The following is a 25434-nucleotide window of genomic DNA, read 5'->3' as shown; positions in this document are numbered from 1 at the left end:
GCAGGCTGCAGCCGCCTCAGAAGTGGCACATCCATTAGATGCGCCAATCCCGGTGCTTTGCACTAGCTCATCCCGTTGTCCGGGTGAAGTGGTAAACTGTGTAATATATGGAGTTGATACCAGCTTTTTATTGTCAACTGGCATCAAGCCCTGGCATTAGTGATGTCACGGCATCTATCAGATACCCATTTCATTAACACAGTCACACAGATACCCATTTCATTAACACAGTTTCTTTGAAAAAACATTTCCCAAAACATTCCCTGTTTCACCAAATTGATTGAAAAGAAAAACAAATCTGGGTCGAGCGTAATCCAATAAGGGGGACCTACAATGATCCATGCCATACTCACTGTCCAAGTCAATGAAGAACAGAATGTTCCCCATTGGCTGAGAGAGCAGTGCAGTGACCTGAACTAACATCATTAGGTCAGGCCAGGTCACTGCAGGGCATATCGAGAGCCGATGTCATGAGGTTACCTGAGTTCATTACCTGAAGTGATGAACTCCGCTGAACTCATGATGTCAGTGCTCATCACTGAGTTCAATGGCCGCCGCGTTCTCACTTAAGCAGTCCCGTGAGCCCATGACATCACCGCTAGTCATAGTCTTGTCCGTCTGCGGGACTTGATGTGAGAATGCGGCGTCATGGAATTCAATGATGAGCGCTGACTGCACGAGTTCAGCGGAGATCATCACAGCAGTTAATGATCTGAACTAACCTGATGTCAGCACTCATCATCCCGCAGCTGCTCACACACTGCTGGGTTAGTCACTGCAGGGCTGGCCAGGGCAGTGCAACATACACTGCAGGGTAATAATATACAAGTTGGACCTTGAAAAAGGCATGATACAATGCTGAAAAGCGTAGTCCTGTGTGACTAACACCTCTTTATTTGCCCTAGACATTGTAACATTGAATTGTAAAATTTATATAATAAAGACTATTTATTAATTGAAGAAAAAGTTCTTCCGTGTGGCTTCAGGGGATTCCAGACACTATATGTGAGTAAGAAATGCATGCAGGCATATAATCCAGGCTCTCTCCATTCAGGTTCATCACTTTCCCATCCTTTTCAGCCTTTTCCTCAGGCCCTCAGACCTCTTTGTTGAGTATAATTGAAAATTACTTGCATTTCCCATTGACTTGCATTGTACTCGCTATTCGGAACGAATACACGAATATTACAAAGTGCTCGTTGCGAGTATAGCAATTACAAATATTACGGTACTCGCTCATCTCTAGTATTCAGCTCTACCTCTTTCTCTGAATAGGAGGGCAAGAGTCGTTCCTGCATCAGCACATCCTAGCAGATCGTTGCCACATATGCTGTGTGTGGAGTCCTTTTGTGGTAGTATTTAAAGCGATCTACAAAATGGTCAAAATGTGTAATATAGGTTTTAACAAAACATTGTGTCTACCCAAAATTGGTATCAATAAAAACTTCAGTTCAGGGTGCAAAAAATAAGCGCTCACACAACCCCAGATCCCCAAATGAATCTTGGAAAATGTTGACAAAAGCAAAAAAAAAATTCTTATAACTTTACAAATTTTTTTTTTCTTCTACCACTTAAATAAAAAAAATAAAACTATACATTTTTGGTATCTACATACTAACTCTGACCTGGAGAATTATACTGCTAGGTTAGTTTTGCCATATAGTGAACATGGAAAAACTATTGGGGAATTGCCCTTTTTTTTTTACAATTTTATTGCACTTGTACTGGAAAATGGGAAAATATTCCACTATATGGTAAAATAAATGGTGAAATTCAAAACTACAACTTGTTCCACAAAAAATGCCCTCATACTGCTATATTCATGGAAAAATAAAAAAAGTTATGGCTCTTGAAACATGAGGAGGAAAATACAAAAGTGGGAATTGTCCTGAAAGGGTTAATTAGAATAATGCTAAAATGTATAATATGATAATATGATGCTGACATTCAAATACTGTCATTCAACCTCTGGATGTGCACCTTCTACTATTTGTACATTTTTGTTTTCATTATTTTCTTGGAATTAAGTTTAATTTCAAGATGTAAAGGAAATGTTTAAGCAGGATTAACTCTCTTAAGCCATTTATATGGGCATGCAGGTCAGAGGAAGGAGAACAAAAAAATTATACCTTAATAGCTTTGATCCTCCGGTGGCTTATTCCGCAGACATCTCTGTTTCTTGTAATATGTAAGAGCTGTAAGAACTATGAGCAAGGAAATTAATTGCATAAGAATCTCTATTTTAAATAAAAGGGGGAGTTACCCATGTGAGACATGTACTGTACCTAACACGGAGCAATAGAACTGAACTTTGTCTTTTTACAGACATATTTGCTTCAGCTCTCACATCTCTGCTGTATTGCTATGCTGCCTTTGAGATGGAAGTTAAAAGCACTGATAGGATACCTGCAGATGTGTTTAATGCTGTATTCTGTCAGTTACAGTCACACAGCTTTGCAAAGAGATCAAGAAAGCAGGCATTACACATCACACTAGTAAATCCCATTTCATTACAATAGGCTCTGAAGACAGAATCTCATGCAGATCTGTGTCCTGCCCATAGCCTGGAACAGCTCATTTACATGTAAAAAAACCCTTGTATTTCTCTGGAATAACAAATCAAATTACATATATCAAGGTATCATTTTATTCAGCTTCCTATGATCGACATGCCAATATAGATAGCTTGGGTGGGTTTATCCTACTGACAGATTCCATTTAAACTGTTGTCCCTGTTTTCTTTAGCTATGGTATTTTACAAAAACTGATGCTAAATACTGACCTGTGAATAAGGCCTTAGACATCTATTCTCAAGTTTTAAATAGCTATAAATTTTAGGATTTATTTTCTCCATGCCATTGTTCCGTGGAGTTTTGCACAAAACGCGCTGTCATGACGGCGATAAGGCCCTGTCACCCACAGAGATAAATCTGCGGCTGCAGTGAAATTGTGGACAATCAGTGCCAGGTTTGTGGCTGTGTACAAATGGAACAATATGTCCATGATTTCACTGCAACCACAGATCTGCCAAAGATTTATCTCTGTGTGTGACGGGGCCTTAAGGCTCTGAGTCTGACACTCTGTCCGATGATTTTTCTGTGTTTCTGATCAACTCAGGCAGACACAGGCATCAACCTGCTGTCTGCTCATTCATAGACAGGCTAGTAAGGGTTAACCTCTGCTAGTCTGCTTGTCTCATTTTTAGGCTGGAGTAAATCTACTTATGCCAACTATAGTTTATGTTGTGTTGGTCTGTGAGTTGTGGTGTCCCAGACTTGTTGGAGAAAGAGTTACTCTGTGCTTGGTATTGTGGAGTTGCCCGTCGTCTTGCTTTTCCCACCCTGCTCTTGTTTTCCTCCCAATCTGTTATTGTCTTATACCTCTGTGTGCATGCTGACAGAGTTTTGGTTGTCCCTATTTGTCTATTTCTGTGGGTTAAATCACACTAATGTCCCGCCCCTCCCCTCTCCCAGGCGAGGGGGTATAAGATTGGGGGTGGTCAGGAGCAGGACCAAGGAAACTCAAACATCCCCACCACTAAGAGTATCTCTAAGAATAGGGATAGCTCAGGGTCCCCTAGTCTGAGGGTCACCATAGGGGCCCCATTTCCTGCTATCTCCATAATCCCTCATGACAGCCATTTATCAATTTTGCTGCACATTTTTTGATTCTTACTAACTGTAGTAAATCCTTGTTGTGCACTGGCAACCAGATATCAACTGCAGATATCTAGCAAGCAATGAAATTAAGACATTGAGCTAGTCTTGGTGAGTTTTGCTAATGTACTGTACCTGTTTTCATTCATATGTTTTAAAATGATCAATAAATCACTATTTTTCCCTGCCGCCCATGACAGCACCACATGAGAGATAGGTTCCGCCCACATCAGGACAGGAAACCCACTGATAAAAAGGCGGTACCTCTCCTCCACATCAGTTTGGTTTCCTGTCCTGGTATGGACAACCCATTGATGTCCCAGGTCCGGCCCGGTGTGGAAGCCTGGTACTTACCTGAAGCCGGTGCTCGGGCCTGGATGCACCCCCCCTCGGTCTCAGACCTCTGCGGCGGTGAGGCGCGGGCCTGGAGCGGGAGCTCGGCCCGGCGTCGCTCCGGGGATGTGCGCACTCACGGCGGCCGCCGGAAGGCTTGTCCCTGCTGTGCTGCACGCCGGGGTGAAGCTGGACGCTCCGACCGGAAGTGACGCGATTCCAGGATGCCGTGCGCCCTGCGACCAGGAAGTGACTGGTGTGCGCATGCGCACTCGGATCCAAGATGGCGGCGCCCATCTAAAGAGGTATATCTGGCCGGCGCTTGGGACTGGTGAGTTTTTTCTCCTCCATTATGGCAGGAGATTCCCCCCGCAGCAAGGAGCAGCGCAAGGAGTCGCCCCAGCGTGGCTCGGACCGCGGCTCTGCGGATCGTTCCCGGAAGGCTGTGTCGAGCCCGGGCAGCGTTCGGTCGGTGGGTCCCAGGAGATCCAAGGGGAATCCGCCTCCTGATCCGGTATTGCCTGGAGTCGTGGGGGTGAGTGGACTTCGTGGTCTTCATGTTTCTAAGTCCCCGTTTCCGTGTCCCCTCTCTTGTTAGGTACCGAAAAAGAGTGCCTCCAAGCAGCGTCACAAGGAATGTGCCATATGCCAATCCTCCCTGTCTTCGGATTACACCAAGGCCCTATGTGCAGACTGTATCCAACAGACCCTGCTCAAAGAGGGGCCGGGGTTCTCGTCTGAATTGCGCTCCATTATCAGGGCGGAAGTACAGGAGTCCCTTAAATCCCTTAAGGGGGGCAGGAGGCGCAAGAAGTCCCGTCATCATAAGCAGTCTACTCCCGATACCTCGGCGGGTTCGGCTCAGGGCTCTCGGTCGTCGGGATCCTCGGGATCTTCCCCCTCCGATTCTGGCTCCTCTTCCTCTTCCGATGAGGGTGGTCGTCCTTGTTTCCCTACAGCAGACGTGGGACCTTTGGTGAAGGCTGTACGTTCGACCATGGGCATAGTGGACTCCAGGGGGCCCGAATCTACCCAGGATGTCATGTTTGGGGGCTTGGATTCCAGGAAGCGTAAGGGGTTTCCCATTCCCCAGAAGGTTCAAGGTCTCATTACTGACCAGTGGAAAAAGATGGACAAAAGGTTGAATCTTAGCTCTTCCCTAAAACGGAAGTACCCTGTGGCGTCTACCTCTTGGGATAGAACCCCAAAAATTGATGTCGCTATTGCCAAGGCGTCTCGTTCCACTACCTTGCCGTTTGAGGACTTGGGGTCCCTTAAGGATCAGCTGGATAGGAAGGCTGATGGTTTTCTGAGAGGTACATGGGAGTCTGCGGCTGGTGGCTTGCGCCCGGCCGTGACCGGCGCCTGTGTTGCCCGGTCTTTGATGGTGTGGCTTCAGCAGTTGGAAGACCAGTTGCGTAATGACGCTCCTAGGAAGGATATTATCTCGTCCTTGCCCTTAATACAGGGTGCTGCTGCCTTTCTGGCTGATGCCTCGGTTGATTCTTTAAGACTGTTCGCCAGGTCGGCGGCGCTGTCCAATTCAGCGCGTCGGGCCCTCTGGCTGAAGACTTGGAAGGGTGATGTCCAATCCAAGGGACGGCTTTGCAGCATGCCTTGTGAGGGTGCCTATCTTTTTGGCTCTAGCCTGGACGACCTCCTCACTAAAGCATCCGATAGGAAACAGGGGTTTCCAGTTTTTCCGGTGGCGTCCTCTCGCAGCCGGCCCTTTCGGAGACGTCAGTTTTTTGCAAAGAAGTCTCAAAAACCGCATGATCAGTGGAAGGACCGTAGAAAGAACAACTCGGGTTTTCTCTTCGGCAAGCACTCCGATAATAAGCCCAAGTCCTCTCAATGACGCCTATCATCAGGTAGGGGGTCGGTTGTCCCTCTTCCTCCATGCATGGCGGGCAATCTCCTCCAACAGGTGGCTCCTTCAGATTGTGGAGGAAGGGTTGAAATTGGACTTCCGTTCGCCCCCTCGGGGGTCTCTCATACTAACGTCCTTGCGGTCCCCAGAGCGGCAGATGGCCTTGGAAGTAGAAGTGCTCACTCTTCTCTCAAGGAAAGTCGTTCAGGAGGTCCCCATAGGTCAAGAAGGGGAGGGGTTTTACTCCACTCTGTTTCTGGTTCGGAAGCCGGACTCCACCTTCCGCACCATCTTCAACCTGAGAAGCTTAAATTTGCATCTGGAACAGCGAGCCTTCAAAATGGAGACCATGAAGTCGACTGTCAGTCTGTTGTATCCAGGGTGTTTCATGGCGGTCCTCGACTTGAAAGACGCCTATTATCACATCCCTATTTTTCCGGCTCACCGGCGGTTCCTCAGATTCGCACTACACGTCTCCGGGAGGCTGAGACACTTCCAATTCGCAGCGCTGCCATTCGGGCTTTCCATGGCCCCACGGATCTTCACCAAAGTCCTCGCGGAGGTCATGGCTCATGTCAGGGAACAGGACATATTGATCGTTCCGTATCTGGACGACCTCCTGATAGTGGGTCAGTCGGAGTCTCTCTGTGCGACTCACGTGACCAAGGTCATCACCATCCTGGAAGGACTGGGGTGGGTGGTGAATCGACAGAAGTCCAGACTCCAGCCTCTCCAGTGTCAAGTCTTCCTGGGTCTCGTCTTGGACTCCACCAGCCAGTTGTGCCACCTGCCAGAGGACAAGGTCGCCAGGATCTTGTCCTTTCTCTCTTCTGTGAAAAGTTGCCCTCGCATGTCCTTGCGACAAGCTATGTCGCTGGTCAGGGCTCTTACCTCTTGCATCCCAGGAGTGTGGTGGGCCCAACTGCGTTCCAGAATCCTCCAGATGGAGGTCCTTCGGTTTCAGAGACTGTTAGGAGGCTGTTTGGAGAAGCTTTTGACCCTGTCTGCGGCCACTTTACACTCCCTGGGTTGGTGGCAGGACCCCTCTCACCTCCGGATGGGGGTTCCTTGGCTTTCCCCGGTCACGGACACAATAGTCACGGATGCCAGCCATTGGGGGTGGGGTGCCCATCTACGCCACCTGGTGCTTCAGGGTCCCTGGGACGCTCAGTTGGTCAGACAGTCCTCCAACTTCAGGGAGCTCATGGCGGTTCTCAAGGCGCTAGAGGGGTTCCTCCCCTTCTTGGAAGGTCGCCATGTTCGGATCCTTTCGGACAACAGGGTGACGGTAGCGTACATCAACCATCAGGGCGGCACCAGATCCCCTTCTCTTCTGGCTCTGACTTTGTACATCTTCCAGCTGGCCGAACAACATCTCTCCTCCTTGACAGCTCTTCATATCAAGGGGACGGACAACGAGGAGGCAGACTTCCTCAGCCGGCACTGTCTCCGTCAGGGGGAGTGGTCCTTGGACCCGGAGGTCTTTCACAAGATCACGCTTCTATGGGGTGTCCCTGTTCTGGACCTGTTCGCTACCCGGGCAAATCGGAAAGTGGACAGGTTCTGCTCTCTCAACCCCCGAGACGATCCTGTTGCCCTCGATGCCTTCCAGATGTCTTGGTCTCAGGGCCTCCTGTACGCATTTCCTCCCCTGATCCTGTTGCCTTCGGTTCTCCGGAAAATCCGGACCGACGGGGCGGAGATTATTCTCATCGATCCCTTCTGGCCAAAACGGGCGTGGTTTTACTGGCTGCGGACACTGTCTCTGGGGGATCCTTGGGTTCTCCCGGACGCCCCTCATCTCCTGTCCCAGGGCCCAGTCCGTCACCCCCCCGACCCGGCTCTCCATTTGACGGCTTGGCGTTTGAGCGGCGGCTGCTAGCTCGACGTGGGTTTTCCTCTTGCTTAATCGATACTCTTCTTCGCAGTAGGAAAGCGGTCACCACAGCCATTTACGGTAGGGTCTGGAAGCGCTTTCTCCTTCAGTCGGGGGCTCGGGCGGAGGGCCCCCCTCCTATCCCGGCTATTCTGGAATTCCTCCAGAAGGGGTTGGAATTGGGGCTCTCCACCAGTACGCTCAAGGTGCAGGTATCAGCCTTAGGGGCTCTGTTTCATTGTAGTCTGGCGCAGAATGAATGGGTTTGCCGGTTCATTAAATCTAAGTCCAAGTCTGTACCTATTCGGGCTCCCAGGGTTCCCCCTTGGGACCTTAATTTAGTGTTGGATGCCCTCACGGGGCCTCCGTTTGAGCCCTTAGGGGAAGTCCCTCTCAAACTGCTGTCCCTTAAGGTTTTCCTCCTCGTCGCGCTCACCTCGGCCAGGCGGGTGGGGGATCTCCAAGCCTTGTCTGTGGTTCACCCTTATACCCAGATTCTGGATGATAGGGTAGTGTTGCGGACTGATCCTTTCTACTTGCCCAAGGTTTCTACCCCTTTTCATAGGTCCCAAGAGATCGTGCTCCCTTCCCTCTGTGACCCCCCTCGGAACGAGACGGAGGCTAGGTTACACACGTTGGATGTCCGGAGGGCCTTAGTCACGTACCTAGATAGGACTAGGGAATGGAGGAGGTCTCAGGTCCTGTTTGTCACTTTTCAGGGGCAGTCCAAGGGGCGTGGGGCTTCTAAAGCTACCTTGGCCAGGTGGGTCAGGGATGCCATCGGTTTGGCGTACTCGGCTAAAGACGCCACTCCTCCTCCGGGCATAAGGGCGCACTCCACTAGAGCAGTGTCTACGTCTTGGGCGGAGAGGGCGGATGCCTCTCTTGACCAGATCTGTCGGGCGGCTACTTGGTCGTCTCCTGGGACTTTCTTTCGGCACTATAGGCTGGACTTGTCCTCCACAACTGACCTTTCCTTTGGGAGACGGGTCTTACAAGCGGTGGTCCCTCCCTAAGGTGGTTGGTCTATATAAATCTCTCATGTGGTGCTGTCATGGGCGGCAGGGAAAAATCTTAATTACTCACCGGTAATGGGATTTTCAATAGCCCATGACAGCACCCTTAGTTCCCCCCCTATTCACTGGTTGTGGGCACCCTTCGGGGAGTGTTAGAGTTATTGGTGGTTTCCTTGGGTGGTGGTGTGATTGATCTGTTTATTGTGTTTTGTTGGTCCTCTCTGGCTCTGAAAACCTACTGATGTGGAGGAGAGGTACCGCCTTTTTATCAGTGGGTTTCCTGTCCTGATGTGGGCGGAACCTATCTCTCATGTGGTGCTGTCATGGGCTATTGAAAATCCCATTACCGGTGAGTAATTAAGATTTTACTACTCAGATGTTCTGCAAAATTGTTTCACTGCATATCCATTTAGAGTTTAGTGGTTTTAATAGTCATTGTAGCAGATCGTTAGTGTAACTTGATTTCATGATGTTATGTTAATGATGATGATCTCAACTTCGATTTTTTGCAACAAAAATAAGTTCATATATGTGCTAATAAAATGTTGCTGTTTCTTTATGCATTCCAGAAAAGCCACACAATCCAATGGTCAATGCCGGGGCAATTGTTATCACCTCCTTAATCAAGGTATGTTTCCCTTCATAATGACTGTTGGCAATATAGGAATTTGGAGAAATATTTGAGAGGAAATATTTTAGGCAGAGGCAAATTTTATATAAGATTTTTTTGTCACATAAGTGGGAATTGTAACCTTTTGATGTTTACCATTCACAACTTGTGGTGTTACTATCAAACTCCATATTTGACTCACCATCCATAATATCATGTTCCTTTTCACAAGGATTGTCTTTCTCTGTGACTAATATACCAATTGACAAAATAAAAATGGAATTGCAGCTCATCAGTGATAATCCATAATCAGTTTTCTTCATATTCTATTAACCCCTTAGTGACGGAGCTAATTTTCACCTTAATGACCAGACCAAATTTTGCAATTCTGACCAGTGTCACTTTATGAGGTTATAACTCTAGAACGCTTCAACGGATCCCGGTGATTCTGAGATTGTTTTTTCGTCACATATTGGACTTCGTGTTAGTACCAAATTTAGGACAATATTTTTTGCGTTTATTTATGAAAAAAATTGAATATTGGCAAAAATTTTGAAAATTTTGCAATTTTCAACTTTTGACTTTTTATACCGTTAAACCAGAGATTTCTGTGACACAAAATAGTTAATAAATAACATTTCCCACTTATCTACTTTACATCAGACCAATTTTGGAAACAAAATTTTTTTTTGTTAGGAAGTTAGAGGGGTTCAAAGTTTATCAGCGATTTCTCATTTTTACATCAAAATTTACAAAACCATTTTTTTAGGGACCACATCACATTTGAAGTGACTTTGAGAGGCCTAGATGATAGAAAATACCCAAAAGTGACACCATTCTAAAAACTGCACCCCCCAAAGTACTCAAAACCACGTTCAAGAAGTTTATTAACCCTTCAGGTGCTTCACATGAACAAAAGCAATGTGGAATGAAAAAAAAGCAAAAATTAAATTTTACCTAAAAATGTTGCTCTAACCCAAATTTATTCACTTTTAGAAGAAATAACACAACAAAATGGACCCCAAAACTTGTTCCCCACTTTCTTATGAACGCGCCAATACCCCACATGTGATCAGAAACCTCTGTTTGGACAAATGGGAGGGCTCGGAACAGAAGGAGCAATATTTGAATTTTGGAAAGCAAATTTGGCTGAAATAGATTGCGGGCACCATGTTGCATTTACAGGTCCGCTAAGGTACCTAAACAGAAGAAATCCCTCACAAGTGACACCATTTTGGAAACTAGACCCCTCAAGGATTCTATCTAGGGGTATAGTGAGCATTTTAGATCCACAGGTACTTCACAGATTTTGTTAACGTTACGTTGTCATATTGAAAATTTTAATAATTTTCTCAAAAATGTTGCTTTAGCATCAATTTTCTCACTTTTTCAAGAGGTAATTCCAAAAATTTGACCTCAAGGTTTGTTAACCACTTTTTTATGAGCGCGGTGATACCTCACATGTGGTCTGAAACCTTTGTTTGGACAAATGGGAGGGCTTGGAACGAAAGGAGCAATATTTGAATTTTGGAAAGGAAATTTGGCTGAAAAAGATTGCGGGCACCATGTCACATTTGGAGGACCCCTAAGGTACCTAAACAGCAGAAACCCCGCACAAGTGACCCCATTTTGGAAACTAGGCCCCTCAAGGAATTTATCTAGATGTTTGGTGAGTACCCTGAACCCCCAGGTGCTTCACAGAATTTTATAACGTTGAGCCATGAAAAAAAAAAAATAAAATTTTACCACAAAATTGTTATTTCAACCAGGTAGCTTTTTTTTTTACAAGAGTAAAAGGAAAATATTCAGCATAACATTTATTGTGCAATTTCTCCTCAGTTTGGCGATACCTTATATGTGGTGGAAATCAACTGTTTGGGTGCACAGCAGGGCTCGGAAGGGAAGGAGTGCCATTTGACTGCAAAATTGGCTGGAATCAATAGCGGACGCCAGGTTGCATTTGGAGAGCCCCTGAGGTGCCTAAACAGTGGCTGTCCCCCACAAGTGACTCCATTCTGGAAACAAGACACCTCAAGGCTTTTATCTAGGTGTATAGTGAGCAGTTTGAATCCACGAATACTTCACAGATTTTGATAAGCTTAGGTTGCCATATTGAAAATTTTCATTTTTTTCACAAAAATGTTGCTTCAGCATCAAATTTCTCACTTTTTCAAGAGACAACAACAAACCGTGGACCCAACAGGTTGTTATCCAATGTCTTATGAGCACAGGGATACCCCACATGTGGCCAAAAACCTCTGTTTGGATAAATGGGAGGGCTTGGAATGGAAGGAGCACCATTTGAATTCTGGAAAAGTTGAGATAAATTGCGCGCACCATGTCACATTTGCAGGGCCCCTTGGGTACCTATACATTCGAAACCCCCCACAAGTGACTCCATTTTGGAAACTGGATTTTATTCAGGAGTATAGTAGCATTTTGAATCCACAGGTACTTCACAAAAATGTTGCTGTAGCAACAAATGTCTCACTTTTAGGCTATGTGGCCATGATCCAGCGACACGGCGTCTAGTACACAGTGTCAGCCTCCTGCAGAGATGTGAGTGTTGTCCACGGGAGAACGCAGCTGCCCATGCCCACGATTTGGGTTCAGGCCGCTGTGGAGCTCTATGCTACCTGCAGAGAACACTCATCTCCGCAGCATAAATTGACATGCTGAGGCTCGGGAAGCTGCGCCACAGGTCGGTTTATGCTGCGGAGAAGAGAAGTACATTGGGCAAGCACATTGGGCATGGGATTTCTAAAAATCCTTCCACTGTGCTTCTACTGCACAATGCAGCGTTATGGACGCAGGGAAAACACTCTGCGCCCAAAACGCTGCAAATCCCGATTGTGGGCGCACAGCCTAAAATGCTACAATGGATGAATGGATAGATGTCAAACAAATATAACGTCCCACCCCCTGCATATTCTAAGCTGGCGCCCTTTAGTGCCTTTCATGTGGCACTAAAGGGTGCCTAGCCTTGTATTTAGCCCCCCAAAAAATTAATTAAAATAAACGACGTGGGGTCCCCCCTATTTTTGATAGCCAGCTAGGGTAAAGCAGACAGCTGTAGCCTGCAAACCACAGCTGACAGCTTCACCTTGGCTGGTGATCAATTTGGAGGGCTCCCCAGGCGTTTTTTAAAAAAAAAACAAAAACGTGGGGTCCCCCCAAATTAGATCACCAGCCAAGGTGAAGCAGACAGCTGGGGTCTGGTATTCTCAGGGTGGGAAGAGCCATGGTTATTGGACTCTTCCCAGCCTAAAAATAGCAGGCCGCAGCCGCCCCAGAAGTGGCGCATCCATTAGATGCGCCAATCCTGGCGCTTCGCTCCAGCTCATCCCGCGCCCTGGTGCGGTGGCAGACGGGGTAATATATGGGGTTGATACCAGCTGTAATGTCACCTGGCATCAAGCCCTGGGGTTAGTGATGTCACGGCATCTGAACAGATACCCGACATCACTAACCCAGTCAAGAAATAGAAAAAAATAAAGACAAAAAAAAAATTTATTTGAAAAAAAACTCCCCGAAACATTCCTCTTTTACCAATTTATTGTAAATAAATAAATTTCGGTCGCTGTAATCCATTTTTGAGGTCCCACGCCGTCTCTGGATCTTCTAGAATATGGGGGGCACGTTCAGGGAACGTATCCCCCATTTTCTGGAAGAGCAAGCTCTCCATGAGCAGTGTGGGTGCAGTAATCTGAGAATACTGCACTCACACTGCCCCGGTCCAACCTAGGGCAGAGTGACCTGCAGTAACCTCATTCCAGAATATGAGGGGCACGCTCACAGAACGTACCCCCCATTTTCTGGAACAGCAGCCTCTCCATGTGAGGAGTGTGGCTGCAGATCACTGCACTCACCCTCCCCCGGTCCACAGTGGAGCCTGTGCATCAGCGACGTCAGCAGGATCCCTGCTTGCAGGGATCCAGCTGACAGCCGCTGTCTGCGCATGCGCCGCCAGCATTCAAGAGAAGGAGGCGGCGTGATCGCGGGGCCGGAGCACCAGCAGACAGGTAACGTATGACCGGGGGCTGGGGGGGGTGACGGAGGGTGACGGGGGGACCTGGGGACAACTTTCTGCCGCATGTGACGTGTCACATGCGGCAGAAAGAGTAGGATGAATGCGGCCGCCATTTTCCACGCTCCGGAGGGGGGAGGGGGGAGGCGGCTCTGGAGAACCGGAGGGGGCTCCGGGGACCAGAGAGCTCCGGTGTACTGGAGGAGGGGTCAGGGGGAGGACATTTCCCTCCGATCTGAAATGTTTGATCATTTCAGATCGGAGGGAAATGAATGCAGAGGCGGCGGCGGCGGGAGTTTTCAGCGCGCGTCGGCGCCATCTTGGATTTTCCGGAGGGGGGGTAGGGGTGGTGGGGGGACTCTCCGGTACCGGGGGCTTTGGGGGCACTAGAGGATTATATTTATTTCTCATCTGACATGTTTGATCACGTCAGATGAGAAATAAATCAATTTTACCGGCCATTTTTTTTTTTTTAATGTTGTCGCCGGTATACGGTGTATACCGGCGATCGCATTAACGGGGTCCAAAAAAAACACCCCGATTCATAATCTGGGGGGTCTCAGCTACCTCCGGTAGCTGAAACCCCCGAGATTTTTCGTCACTGGGGGGCGCTACAAGCTTTTTCCGGCCTGACGTCTCAAGACGTCGGAACAGAATAAGTACCCTGTTTTTCCGACGTCTTGAGACGTTAGGCCGTCGCTATGGGGTTAAATCTCACAAGCATTGAATTAAAAGCTGATGCGTTTCTGATTTGCTTGCACCTGTCACTGATGTCTTTAGTGACTCCAGGGAAGCCTATACTGGCCCTAAAGCTGGGGCCCCTGAGCTCACCCTAACGTCCGGAGGTACCCTTAATGGTAGGGAGGTCTGGGCCTCCTACCTAGGCCGTATCTCCTGTCTTTGTCCCTGATGTTATGAACCCCCTCCACAACTCACCACCTGGGTGGAATAGGCAAGAAGAGAAGACTACACCCCACCAACATATATGGACAGACAGGGGTAGCAAAACAAAACAAAAACTACTTGTACACAGAGCAACCACACACAATGGAGCCACTAAAGTGCATGAGAGAAAACAACATAAAAAGGAGGGAAGTGGACAAGCTGCTGGAAAACTATCATACAATAAACAGACACACCTGAAAATGCTGCATCCCAAAGCACAAGAGAGAGAGTTCCTCAGCCCCTTCCATCTCATGGCCAAGCTTCCAAATGAACGGAAAATAACCAGCACCCTCTAGTGGACGTAGAGGGTATTAATAGAATCTGGGTTTGGCCCCCACTGGAAACACCTGTCCAAGAGTCAGGAGATGCTGGAATTAATTTAATCTGCAGAGTCCCAAAAGACAAAGTGAGACTCTGACCCAGAACATGTCACAAAACTCCGCAACAAGGGAAAGTCTGTAACAGCACCCTTAAGTCTTAGGGGTACTTTGCATGTTGCGACATCGCTACTGCGATATCATCGGGGTCAAATCGAAAGTGACGCCCATCCGGCGCCGGTAACGACTTCGCAACATGTAAAGCCTAGGAGAGAAGATGAACGAGGGTGAAACAGTCAAAAATCGGTGATCTGTGTCACGTCGGTTATTTTTATTTTGTCAGTGTGTCCGCAGGTACGATGTTGTTTGTCGTCCCTGCAGCTCCACACATCGCTGTGTGTGAAGCCGCAGGAGCGACAAACATCTCCTTACCTGCGCCCGCCGTCCACTGGCAATGCAGAAGGGAGAAGGTGGGCGGGATGTTTACATCCCGCTCATCTCCGCCCCTCCGCTTCTATTGGCTGGCCGCTTAGTGACGTCTCGGTGACGTCGCTGTGATGCCGAACGCATTGCCTCCTTGAAAGAGGGATTCTTCGGCAGTCACAGCGACGTCGCCGACCAGGTATGTGCGTGTGAAGCTGCCGTAGCGATAATGTTCGCTACAGCAGCTCGCACTTCATATCGCATGTGCGACGGGGGCGGGTACTATCGTGCTCGGCATCGCTAGCTTCGGCTAGCAATGTCACAGCGTGCAAAGTACCCCTTAGTTTAGTAACAGAAACATATGTACGTATTTTAAAAGTCTACCCTGTAAATAGACACATATGTGCATGTTTTATATAATTGGAAACAGTGGTGTACCTGGAAATTTCAAGGCCCCATAGCAAAAATTCTAATTGCTTCCCCCCTCCTGAAAGAAAAAAATAAAATTGAGTCATATCTGCCAACTTTTATAAACCAGTAGTTGAAAATGTATTGTGGCTAGCGATGGGCAGACCCGGACTGTAAAAATCCGGTTCCGTGTGGTCTCAAAGTTGCCCGGATGCCAGATATCAGAATATAGTGGGACCCTGCGCCAATTATTTTGTTTGTTTATTTTTATACTACAATACTGACAGTAGATGCTAGAGTGTACTGGCTCCTTCAAGGTATGACATAATTTCAACACATCCCTATCACATGACACAGTCCCTATCACAGTCCACGTAGGCATGGAGTTGTTTATAATAGAAATGGAGGGGTGGGGGTAAGGCCCCTAGAAGGGGTGTGTGCAGGGGGACGAAGTCCCCTTTGCATTATTATGGTGGACGAGAGGAAACATTGCGACGCCAACCAACCAAGTGAGTTACGCCCACTAACCTGGAAGGAGCCCATACATTCTAGGCTCACGGTAGATGCTAGAGTGTCAGGGCACCTTCAGTTACAGTGCTTTTCCCGCCCACCTGCCGTCCTGTCACCTGTGATTGCATGCAGTCAGCTAACACGCTGCTACTTAGGGTGCAAGCATGTCTGACTTCACCTCTGACTGTAATTAGTGGTCCAGGAAGTGAATGTGAGGCCTGGGAGCAGCGTGCAGCCATGCCGGGGCCTTGGAACATACAGCACGCTTACTCCCATTCCCCTATCTCTTCTACCACTATTTTTAATCTTCGGATTATGATCCTCATAGACTTATATGGGGGCCAGATTCTGGAGCGGATCCAGATGTTTTAAAAAAGTGAATAGGGACTCGCCGTTTCCGGGTATCTGGGAGCCCGCCCATCTCTAATTGTGGCATGTGCAGAGTAATTATGTCCATTTTGACGCCCCTCAGTGTTCTCACCAGCTATAGGTTTTTTATGGCCACTGTAGACTGTGATGCTTCCAAAAATGCTCCCAATCGCACACACTGAGTATGGTATCTTCACAGTGAATCATCATCCACAATTTCACCCCATACATACAATATTATGACTCTACAGTGCCTCCAGCAAAGTATAATGTCCCTATAGTGCCACTAACACAGGATAATATCCCCACAGCTAAATGCCCCTTAAATACCCCCCCCATAGCCTTCCCAGCACACACACAGTATTATGACATGCCAGCATGATGGCCCTCACAGCCTTCACTCAGTATGATGGCGCTTTCAGCCCTATCTCAGTATTAGGTCCCCCACTGTAACTCCTGCCTGGAGCCACAGACTCAGACTGTCTGTAAAGGGAGGCTAGAGGAAAGCCGCTCACCAAGCAGGACCCTGAGAACTCTGCAACCCTTTAACTCCTATACAGGGATTTGGAATTACACAGAGCCCCAGAGATCACCACCTGTGGTAGGCTGTAGTGCGTGTTAGTCAGGCAGGGTCAAAAACTAGGAGATGCAATACAGGAACAGAATCAGCAGGAAAGGGCATAATGAGGAAACAAAGCAGAGGTCAAATCCGGGACTGGCAGCAAGGTACAAAAATGACAGGCAGGAGGGTAGTCAGAAAACAAGCAGAGGTCAGCGCACAGGAATTACTATACAAACAGAATAGGAACCAGGAATACAGAACTATCTCTGGCGGTGGCCAACAGACAGGAGGGGGAATAAGAAAAGTGTGGTGTCTTCCAATTGGTTGTAGCTGAATGATGGTAACTTCAGCTGGAAGACACATGCCACATACAGTCAGCCAGTGGTACTGCAGATCCCATGGAAACCCAACCCAGTGAATGAGCGGACCTTGCACCCACCAGCTTCACTGGCATTGACTCCTCTCCCACCACCAGCACTATCCATGGCAGGAACACAGCGTCGCCTGGTGATTGTAGCAGAAGTCGATGGAGCGGACTCCGATGGGGACGTAACACCCACATAATGAGGGTCCTCACAGCCTCCTTCAACACAGAATGAACGTCTCCACAGGACGCTGCTCAGAATGGGAGCCACCGGACAATATAATTGTCCCCATAACTGCCCACTCAGTATAATGACCCCCACATTGAACCACTCAGCATAAGGCTCGTACTGTCACTCACATAGCATGAGGGCTACCAAAGCCCCCTACTCAAAATTAAGACACTCACATCATACCTGTCAATATGATGCTCCCCAATCAGTATAATGGTTCAGACCAAACCACTACTCAGTATAATAGTCCCCATTAGCCCCCACTCATTAATGGTCCCTACGAGATCCCCGCTGCTCCACACTCAATATGATTGCTCTGCAATGTGGCTATTGAGGCTTCACAGTACAGGCAAAATGTTATTGTCACGCTCATCGCCAGGAGATGGGGTGGAGAGCACGGGGGCGGCGTGTCCCAATGGACCCACAGAACCACAGGGGAGACCCAGACCCACCCAGGCAAGGGAAGGGAAGGACGACATTCAGGGACTGTAGCAACTGAGCTGGGGCTGGGTGACCACAGGACAGGGGGACAGGCAGGGTGAGACAGGACTGGCATGGGAACATAGTACAGTTCAGGAACAGGTCAGAATCATGCTGGTCCCAGGACACAGGAACGGACCAGAAACTCAGGCAGGATTGATCAGGAATACTGGCTAGTTCCGGCCAAGGAGATAAACAGGAACACAGGACAATCGACTCAGTAACAGGACAGACACAGGAAGTCATCAGGCAAGGCATCGGGAAGAGGTCATCACAAACCGGACATCGAGTAAAGGTCCAGTCACACTAAGCAACTTACCAGCGATCCCAACAACGATGGGGATCGCTGGTAAGTTGCTAGGAGGTTGCTGGTGAGATGTCACACTGCGACGCTCCAGCGATCCCACCAGCAACCTGACCTGGCAGGGATCGCTGGAGCGTCGCTACACAAGTTGCTGGTGAGCTCACCAGCAACCAGTGACAAGCCCCCAGCGCCGCGTGGAAGATGCTGCGCTTGGTAACTAAGGTAAATATCGGGTAACCAACCCGATATTTACCTTGGTTACCAGCGCACGCAGCTACACGTGCAGAGAGCAGGAAGCAGCGCACACTGAGCGCTGGCTCCCTGCTCTCCTAGTTACAGCACACATCGGGTTAATTACCCGATGTGTGCTGCAGCTAAATGTGCACAGAGCAGGGAGCAGCGCACAATGCTTAGCGCTGGCTCCTTGCTCTCCTAGTTACAGCACACATCGGGTTAATTAACCCGATGTGTGCTGCAGCTACATGTGCACAGAGCAGGGAGCAGCGCACAATGCTTAGCGCTGGCTCCTTGCTCTCCTAGTTACAGCACACATCGGGTTAATTAACCCGATGTGTGCTGCAGCTAAATGTGCACAGAGCAGGGAGCAGCGCACAATGCTTAGCGCTGGCTCCTTGCTCTCCTAGTTACAGCACACATCGGGTTAATTAACCCGATGTGTGCTGCAGCTACATGTGCACAGAGCAGGAGCCGGCACTGACAGTGAGAGCGGCGGAGGCTGGTATCAAAGGTAAATATCGGGTAACCAAGGACAGGGCTTCTTGGTTACCCGATGTTTACATTGGTTACCAGCCTCCGCAGAAGCTGGCTCCTGCTGCCTGCACATTTAGTTGTTGCTGTCTCGCTGTCACACACAGCGATGTGCACTTCACAGCGGGACAGCAACAACTAAAAAATGGCCCAGGACATTCAGCAACAACCAACGACCTCACAGCAGGGGCCAGGTTGTTGCTGGATGTCACACACAGCAACATCGCTAGCAACGTCACAAAAGTTGTTCGTTAGCAGCGATGTTGCTAGCGATGTTGCTTAGTGTGACGGGGCCTTAAGGCTCCAGACATCAGACAGAGGTCATCAGACTCGGATATCGGGTAAGGCTCCAGCACTTGAGCGGCAGCAGCAACACAGATGGGCACAGACTGTAGCAGGGTACTGCAGGCACAATAAGCAATGACCGCAGCAAGGTGGTGCTGAAACAGCAGGCTTGGACTGCAACAGGGTGGTGCAGGCACAGCACGTTTGGATTGCTGCAGGGTGGTGCAGGCACAGCAGGATCTCCAGACTTCAGGCTTAAAAGACAAACAGGACTTTATTGACAGCAGGGTTACAGGAACAGGACACAGCAGGGTCTCAGGTACAGAAAACAGCAGGAATTCAGGAGCAGGATACAGACTGGTACCAGGGGAACACATGAACAGGACCGACATCAGCATATCAAAACTATAGGCAGACCAGAGCAACATGGCAGGACCAACACAGAGCTAGGTTTAATAACTTAAAGCAGTTGCTCGGCCACGCCCATCAGGGAAGGGGAACTTTTATACCAGATGCCTCCCAGCCATAGGCTGGGGACACCAATGAAAGGTGCGCACACCCTAGGCATTAACCCTGAACCTAGCAGGACAAGCTCATGGCCTGAGGCATAGTGACCAAACACACGTGGATGGCCGTAGGGGACAGCAGAGGACCAAACATCATGTGAGTGGCAGTGTGGCAGAGCAGGGAACCATGCAAGCAGCCAAAAGAAAACTACAATTGTATCCCAGCTGAGTAGAGGGGAGGAGAGTGCAGGGACACCTGTACTAGGATGCACCGAGGTATCGGCGTATGAATGCAACCAGAATGCCAATGTTACAGTTATTTGCACCCATCAAAGCATAGTCTAGTGTCATATTGCTCCAAATTACTCATTTACGATCTTCTACTATCCACTTTGCATACTTCTTTGCAAACTCAAGCTGACGGTTCTTGATGATATTGAAGTTAAGGCTTGTTCATCTTGTTCTGGACAATCATTTCAGACTTGTGTGTAACGTTCATCACACTGTGCTTGCATAAACGTCTGTGATTTCACTATAACAAAGCATACGATCGCTCCAGAACTAATAAAACTTGTGCTGAGCCGACTTGTTGACGTTAATATTTTGCCTGGACGTCTACCTCTTGGCTTTTGAATGGATGGACGGACTTCCTTTTGTATTCTTCGAACTGTCATTTCACTCACATGATACAGTTTGGTGATTTTCTTAGCTGACAGACCGCATTAAAGAGCTAGATGCTGTTTCTCTTTTCTTGAGAATTCTTCTTTGTGGCTGCTCCTTGTTTTGAAACAGTGACCTTTCACTTGGGAATCCACTTAACACACTAAGCTGTTAGGGAAGTGAGAACAGATTGTAATTTGTGGTATACAGGAAGAAAAAGATTTTTCCACCACCAAGGGCAAAGCTGTTATGATTCCTCTGTGCAGTGCATCTTCATACCTCCCAACCGTCCCGGATTCTGCGAAACTGCCCCGATTTTAGAGGTGTGTCCCGCAGCCCCGCAGCTCACAGCTGATGTCCCGGCTCCTCCCCTCAATGCAGTGAATAAATTAAATTATCATGGGCTCTGGATTATCAGGGGCGGCCAGGACTCAAACCCGTGAACTGTGAAGCTCATTGTTCCATAGGCAGCAGCTCTACCACTGAGCTACTGCCTGTATTGAAAAACAATGGAAGATTTGGTTATCTATATATATACACAGGACAGATAATAGATAGATACATACATGATAGATAAATAGATAGTGTAATGTCCTGGAGGTGGATTCAGGGGACCGGGCACCGAACTCCCCTGGTGAGGCAACTAAGAGCTAACCCCTATACAGGGACTGTCTGGTCACGCCACCAAAGGGCCTAAATGCACGGCAGCTGGAACACAGGGAGTACGAGGTACGGGTCCTTCAAAGATTGGCACGGGAGATGAGTAAAGCCCACTTTACACGTTGCAATTAGTTGTACAATCGCATTTGCGATGTGACACGCCCAGGTTGCATACGGGATCTTATGAGATTGCACGTAGGTCGTTCATTTGCTGTCACACGTGCGTTAGTAGTCTATGTTAAATTGATCAATTTTGTGTGCGATCCTTTAGATCATGTGTTCTGTGACGTATGCATTGGGCACCTTTTTTTTTTTTTTATTTATTGACTTGCCAAGCGTGTGTAATGTGTAGGGATGCGTTTTTACTATGTCATCTGCCATTCAGCTCTGCTACATGGCCGCTGACAGCAGACACAGACAGCCATGTAGCAGAGCTGAATGGCAGATGACAGCAGACACAGACAGAGCCGCACTGTCAGAATGAACTCGGGTGAACTTCACCGACTTCACGGTCATGCTGCGGCTCTGTCTGTGTCGTGCCCTGATTAGCGGTCACCTGTGAAGGACTCACCGGTGACCGCTAATCTCCTAAGTGACTGAAGTTAGCAGCCCTCTCTCATACTCACCAATCCCCGATGTCCGGCGCTGCACGGCGTTCACACTGCTCCGGCGGCTTTTACTGTTTTGAAAAAGCCGGCCGCCCATTAAACAATCTCGTATTCCCTGCTTTCCCCGCCCACCGGCGCCTATGATTGGTTACAGTGAGACACGCCCCCACGCTGAGTGACAGGTGTCACACTGCACCCAATCACAGCAGCCGGTGGGCGTGTCTATACTGTGTAGTGAAATAAATAATTAAATAATTAAAAAAACGGCGTGCGGTCCCCCCCAATTTTAAAACCAGCCAGATAAAGCCATACGGCTGAAGGCTGGTAATCTCAGGATAGGGAGCTCCACGTTATGGGGAGCCCCCCAGCCTAACAATATCAGCCAACAGCCGCCCAGAATTGCCACATACATTATATGCGACAGTTCTGGGACTGTACCCGGCTCTTCCCGATTTGCCCTGGTGCGTTGGCAAATCGGGGTAATAAGGAGTTATTGGCAGCCCATAGCTGCCAATAAGTCCTAGATTAATCATGTCAGGCGTCTATGAGACACCTTCCATAATTAATCTGTAAATTACAGTAAATAAACACACACACCTGAAAAATCCTTTATTAGAAATAAAAAACACAAACATATACCCTGGTTAACCACTTTAATCAGCCCCAAAAAGCCCTCCATGTCCGGCGTAATCCAGGATGCTCCAGCGTCGCTTCCAGCACTGCTGCATGGAGGTGACTGGAGCTGCAGAAGACACAGCCGCTCCGGTCACCTCCACGCAGCTAATGAAGACAGCCGTGCGATCAGCTGAGCTGTCACTGAGGTTACCCGCTGTCACTGGATTTTTTATTAATACTTGGTGTCGGGTGCACAACTTCTGCCTCAAGTCCATGATAGCACAAGGCATAATGAAATAACCAATTACATTAAATAATTAAATAAATTAATAAATAGACACATACAGCGTATGGAGGAAAAGTGGCTGTGATGGTTTATTAAGAGTAACCAATAAAAATCCATTAATCATCAAAGATACCAACAACATATAAACATATTTTTTAAAACATAAAGGCATAATGTTACACCATTATGCAACCAAAATGCACAATTAACAAGCAAATCCACCTAGAAGATCTGGGTGATTTTTCCACAAGGACACGACTAAAGAGTCGTGCCCCCCCCACCCCAAACCACACAGCCACTTCTCAATCACAGACTGTAAACCTACATTAAAAATATCCAAACCTATGTCCGACAGGTGAACCCAATCTTGTCTAAATAACCCTGGTGTAAACCCTCCAAGTCTATGTGTCGGTATGAAAAACCACCCATGACATTAAAAAATTTTTCTAGCTCCCTATTAATCCTCTTTTTTATTTTATTCATAAAGGAACACCCCTCCAATGTTCCAGACTAAACGCGATACCATCTCTGAATATACCAATGTAGTATCTGGTAACCTGCCTTTTATACTCATTAAGTCTCTACGCATCCTAAATAACATTTCAAGTGTATTTAGTTTACCAATATCATTACCTCCCAAGTGAATGATGATTAAATCAGGAAAAGATGCATTAGAGATCAAATCATTCAACACATTAACCAGATTTAACCACCGGAGGCCCCTGTACCCAAACCAAAAAATGTGAATATATTCCTGCTGAAAAGATACATTTTCTGTATAGCTCCTGCGCCTAGCTCTCTTCTGAGCCCAATAAATATAAGAATGTCCTACAATCCATACCGTCAATGGCCCTAAAATGAAAATGATTAAAACAATAAATTAGGACAAATATAGGACTTGAACCTCCTTGATTCCCAACGGCCAATGCACTTCATTGTGTCATCGCCTAACCCGAGCATTGGCACTTCTGTGGCAGCTCCAATCCTAAATGAATGGGAAGAAATTTTTTGGGAACTAATATTCAATTTAACAAGACATTTTTTTAGAACACTGTTAGACTGAAATATGGTAGTTGGTTCCCCATTGGCATGAACCAGGAAGGAGCCAGGCACCATAGGACGACATTGAAACCAACTAAGCACATTACTAACTGGGCATAACTCTGAATCCAACACTTTATTTAATGAGATTACACGACCCTTACCTAGTTGGTCCATCTTCGATCTCTGAAGAGTGATCAATAACCGATCACTCGATAGAACCACATCGCTTGCTGATAATCCAGACAACTAGTTCTTACTAATAGCTACCAACTCGCTAATTCTCAATGCAGCAAAAAACATAAGAACAAAAGCCGTTCTAAATAGGCAAGTTTCAAATGAATCAAAACAAGTGGTAATACTTTCCATAACTTCCCAGGTAATTTAAAAGAAATTGGACATCTTTTATCCGGGTGACAACCTGATCTTTTTAAACCTTTTAATACTTGCTTCACTGCAAAGAAACTATTCAATGGGGGATTACCATATAGTTTCAGAAAAAATGAAACCCCGGCAATAACCTTCGCCAGTGAAGCATAACTAATGTTTTCTTTTAATAACCCCTTTATGAATACTAAAGCTGAATCCATGTTTGCTTAAAAAAATTCACATTTTTGACAGGCAAAAATAATACCATTTCTTCCATGCAACTGAATAACCAGCCCATGTTCTGCCAGCCACTGAATTCCTAATTACCCCACCAATCAAACCCATAGAATGTCCCATAGATGAGGAGGGCAAGGTGTGTTGTCTTGATCGGCATCGGGTAACAGATGCCGAAACTTCACCCACTGCTGGCGAGAAAGACAATCAGCCAAACTGTTCCTATTTTTATTCTTATCAAGTGCCGCCTTTAACCAAATATTAAACTTCAAGCACATTAAAACAAGATGTCTCAATATCTTTGACGCCCAAAAACATTTTGAATACAGTGTGTTGATGCAGAAAACCACCCCTTGATTGTCAGACAGAAAAAATATCCTTTTATTCGCTAAAAATTGACCCCAAATTACAACTGCTACCAAAATCGGAAACAATTCCATCACCGTAATGTTCTTAGTTACCCCGTTCTGGACCCATGACTCAGGCCAGCATCCAACAGACCAGCGATTATGGAGAACTATCCCATAACCAAGAGAACTATCTGCATCAGCGTACAAAAAGATAGAGATTCTGACGACCGAAAATCTTCTTGCCAACAAGAAATGCCATTAAAATCCTGCAAAAACTCCAACCAGATAGACAAATCCTCTTTAATATTCCTAGTAAGCCTAATGTGCGATTGCGGAGAGTTAACACCTTTTGTCGCGTCATAAAGGCTCCTGGAAAACACTCTGCCCATCGGTATAATCCTTAGAGCGAAGTTCAATGTGCCAAGAAATGACTGCAAATCTTTCAAAACTGCTTTTTCTTTTACTAACATCTCCCTAATCAAGCGTTTCAGTTTAGCGATATTTTCATCAGGTAACAAACACTCCATTTTTTCTGAATCTATAATAATCCCTTAAAACTCTAACCTGCAACACGGAAACACAGTCTTCTCATCAGCTAATGGAATGCCAAACAACCTGGCCAGATCAATAAATTTTAATAATAAATCAAGACAAACTGAAGACTGACTACAACCAATGAACAAAAAAAATCATCTAAATAATGAATAACTCCCCCCTACTGGTAACTCATATTGTAAAACCCACTGTAAA

At 47.2% G+C, this 25434-nt stretch overlaps 1 protein-coding gene across 3 annotated transcripts in view; it reads left to right on the top strand.

Annotated features, from left to right (window-relative positions):
• The window catches only part of LOC142245214 (glutaminase kidney isoform, mitochondrial-like), a 1837395-nt gene that overhangs the window by 714391 nt on the left and 1097570 nt on the right, over positions 1–25434 (top strand). For all 3 annotated transcript variants that reach the window (XM_075317734.1, XM_075317731.1, XM_075317733.1), the window contains exon 7: positions 9321–9379. In XM_075317734.1, coding sequence (XP_075173849.1) covers positions 9321–9379 — 59 coding nt within the window. The remainder of the gene's footprint in view (positions 1–9320; positions 9380–25434) is intronic.

The sequence above is a fragment of the Anomaloglossus baeobatrachus genome, chromosome 7, assembly GCF_048569485.1.
Source record: "Anomaloglossus baeobatrachus isolate aAnoBae1 chromosome 7, aAnoBae1.hap1, whole genome shotgun sequence".
Classification (NCBI taxonomy): domain Eukaryota; kingdom Metazoa; phylum Chordata; class Amphibia; order Anura; family Aromobatidae; genus Anomaloglossus; species Anomaloglossus baeobatrachus.
The sequence above is the reverse complement of the archived record's forward strand: the minus strand, read 5'-3'. Positions and strand labels throughout refer to the sequence as shown.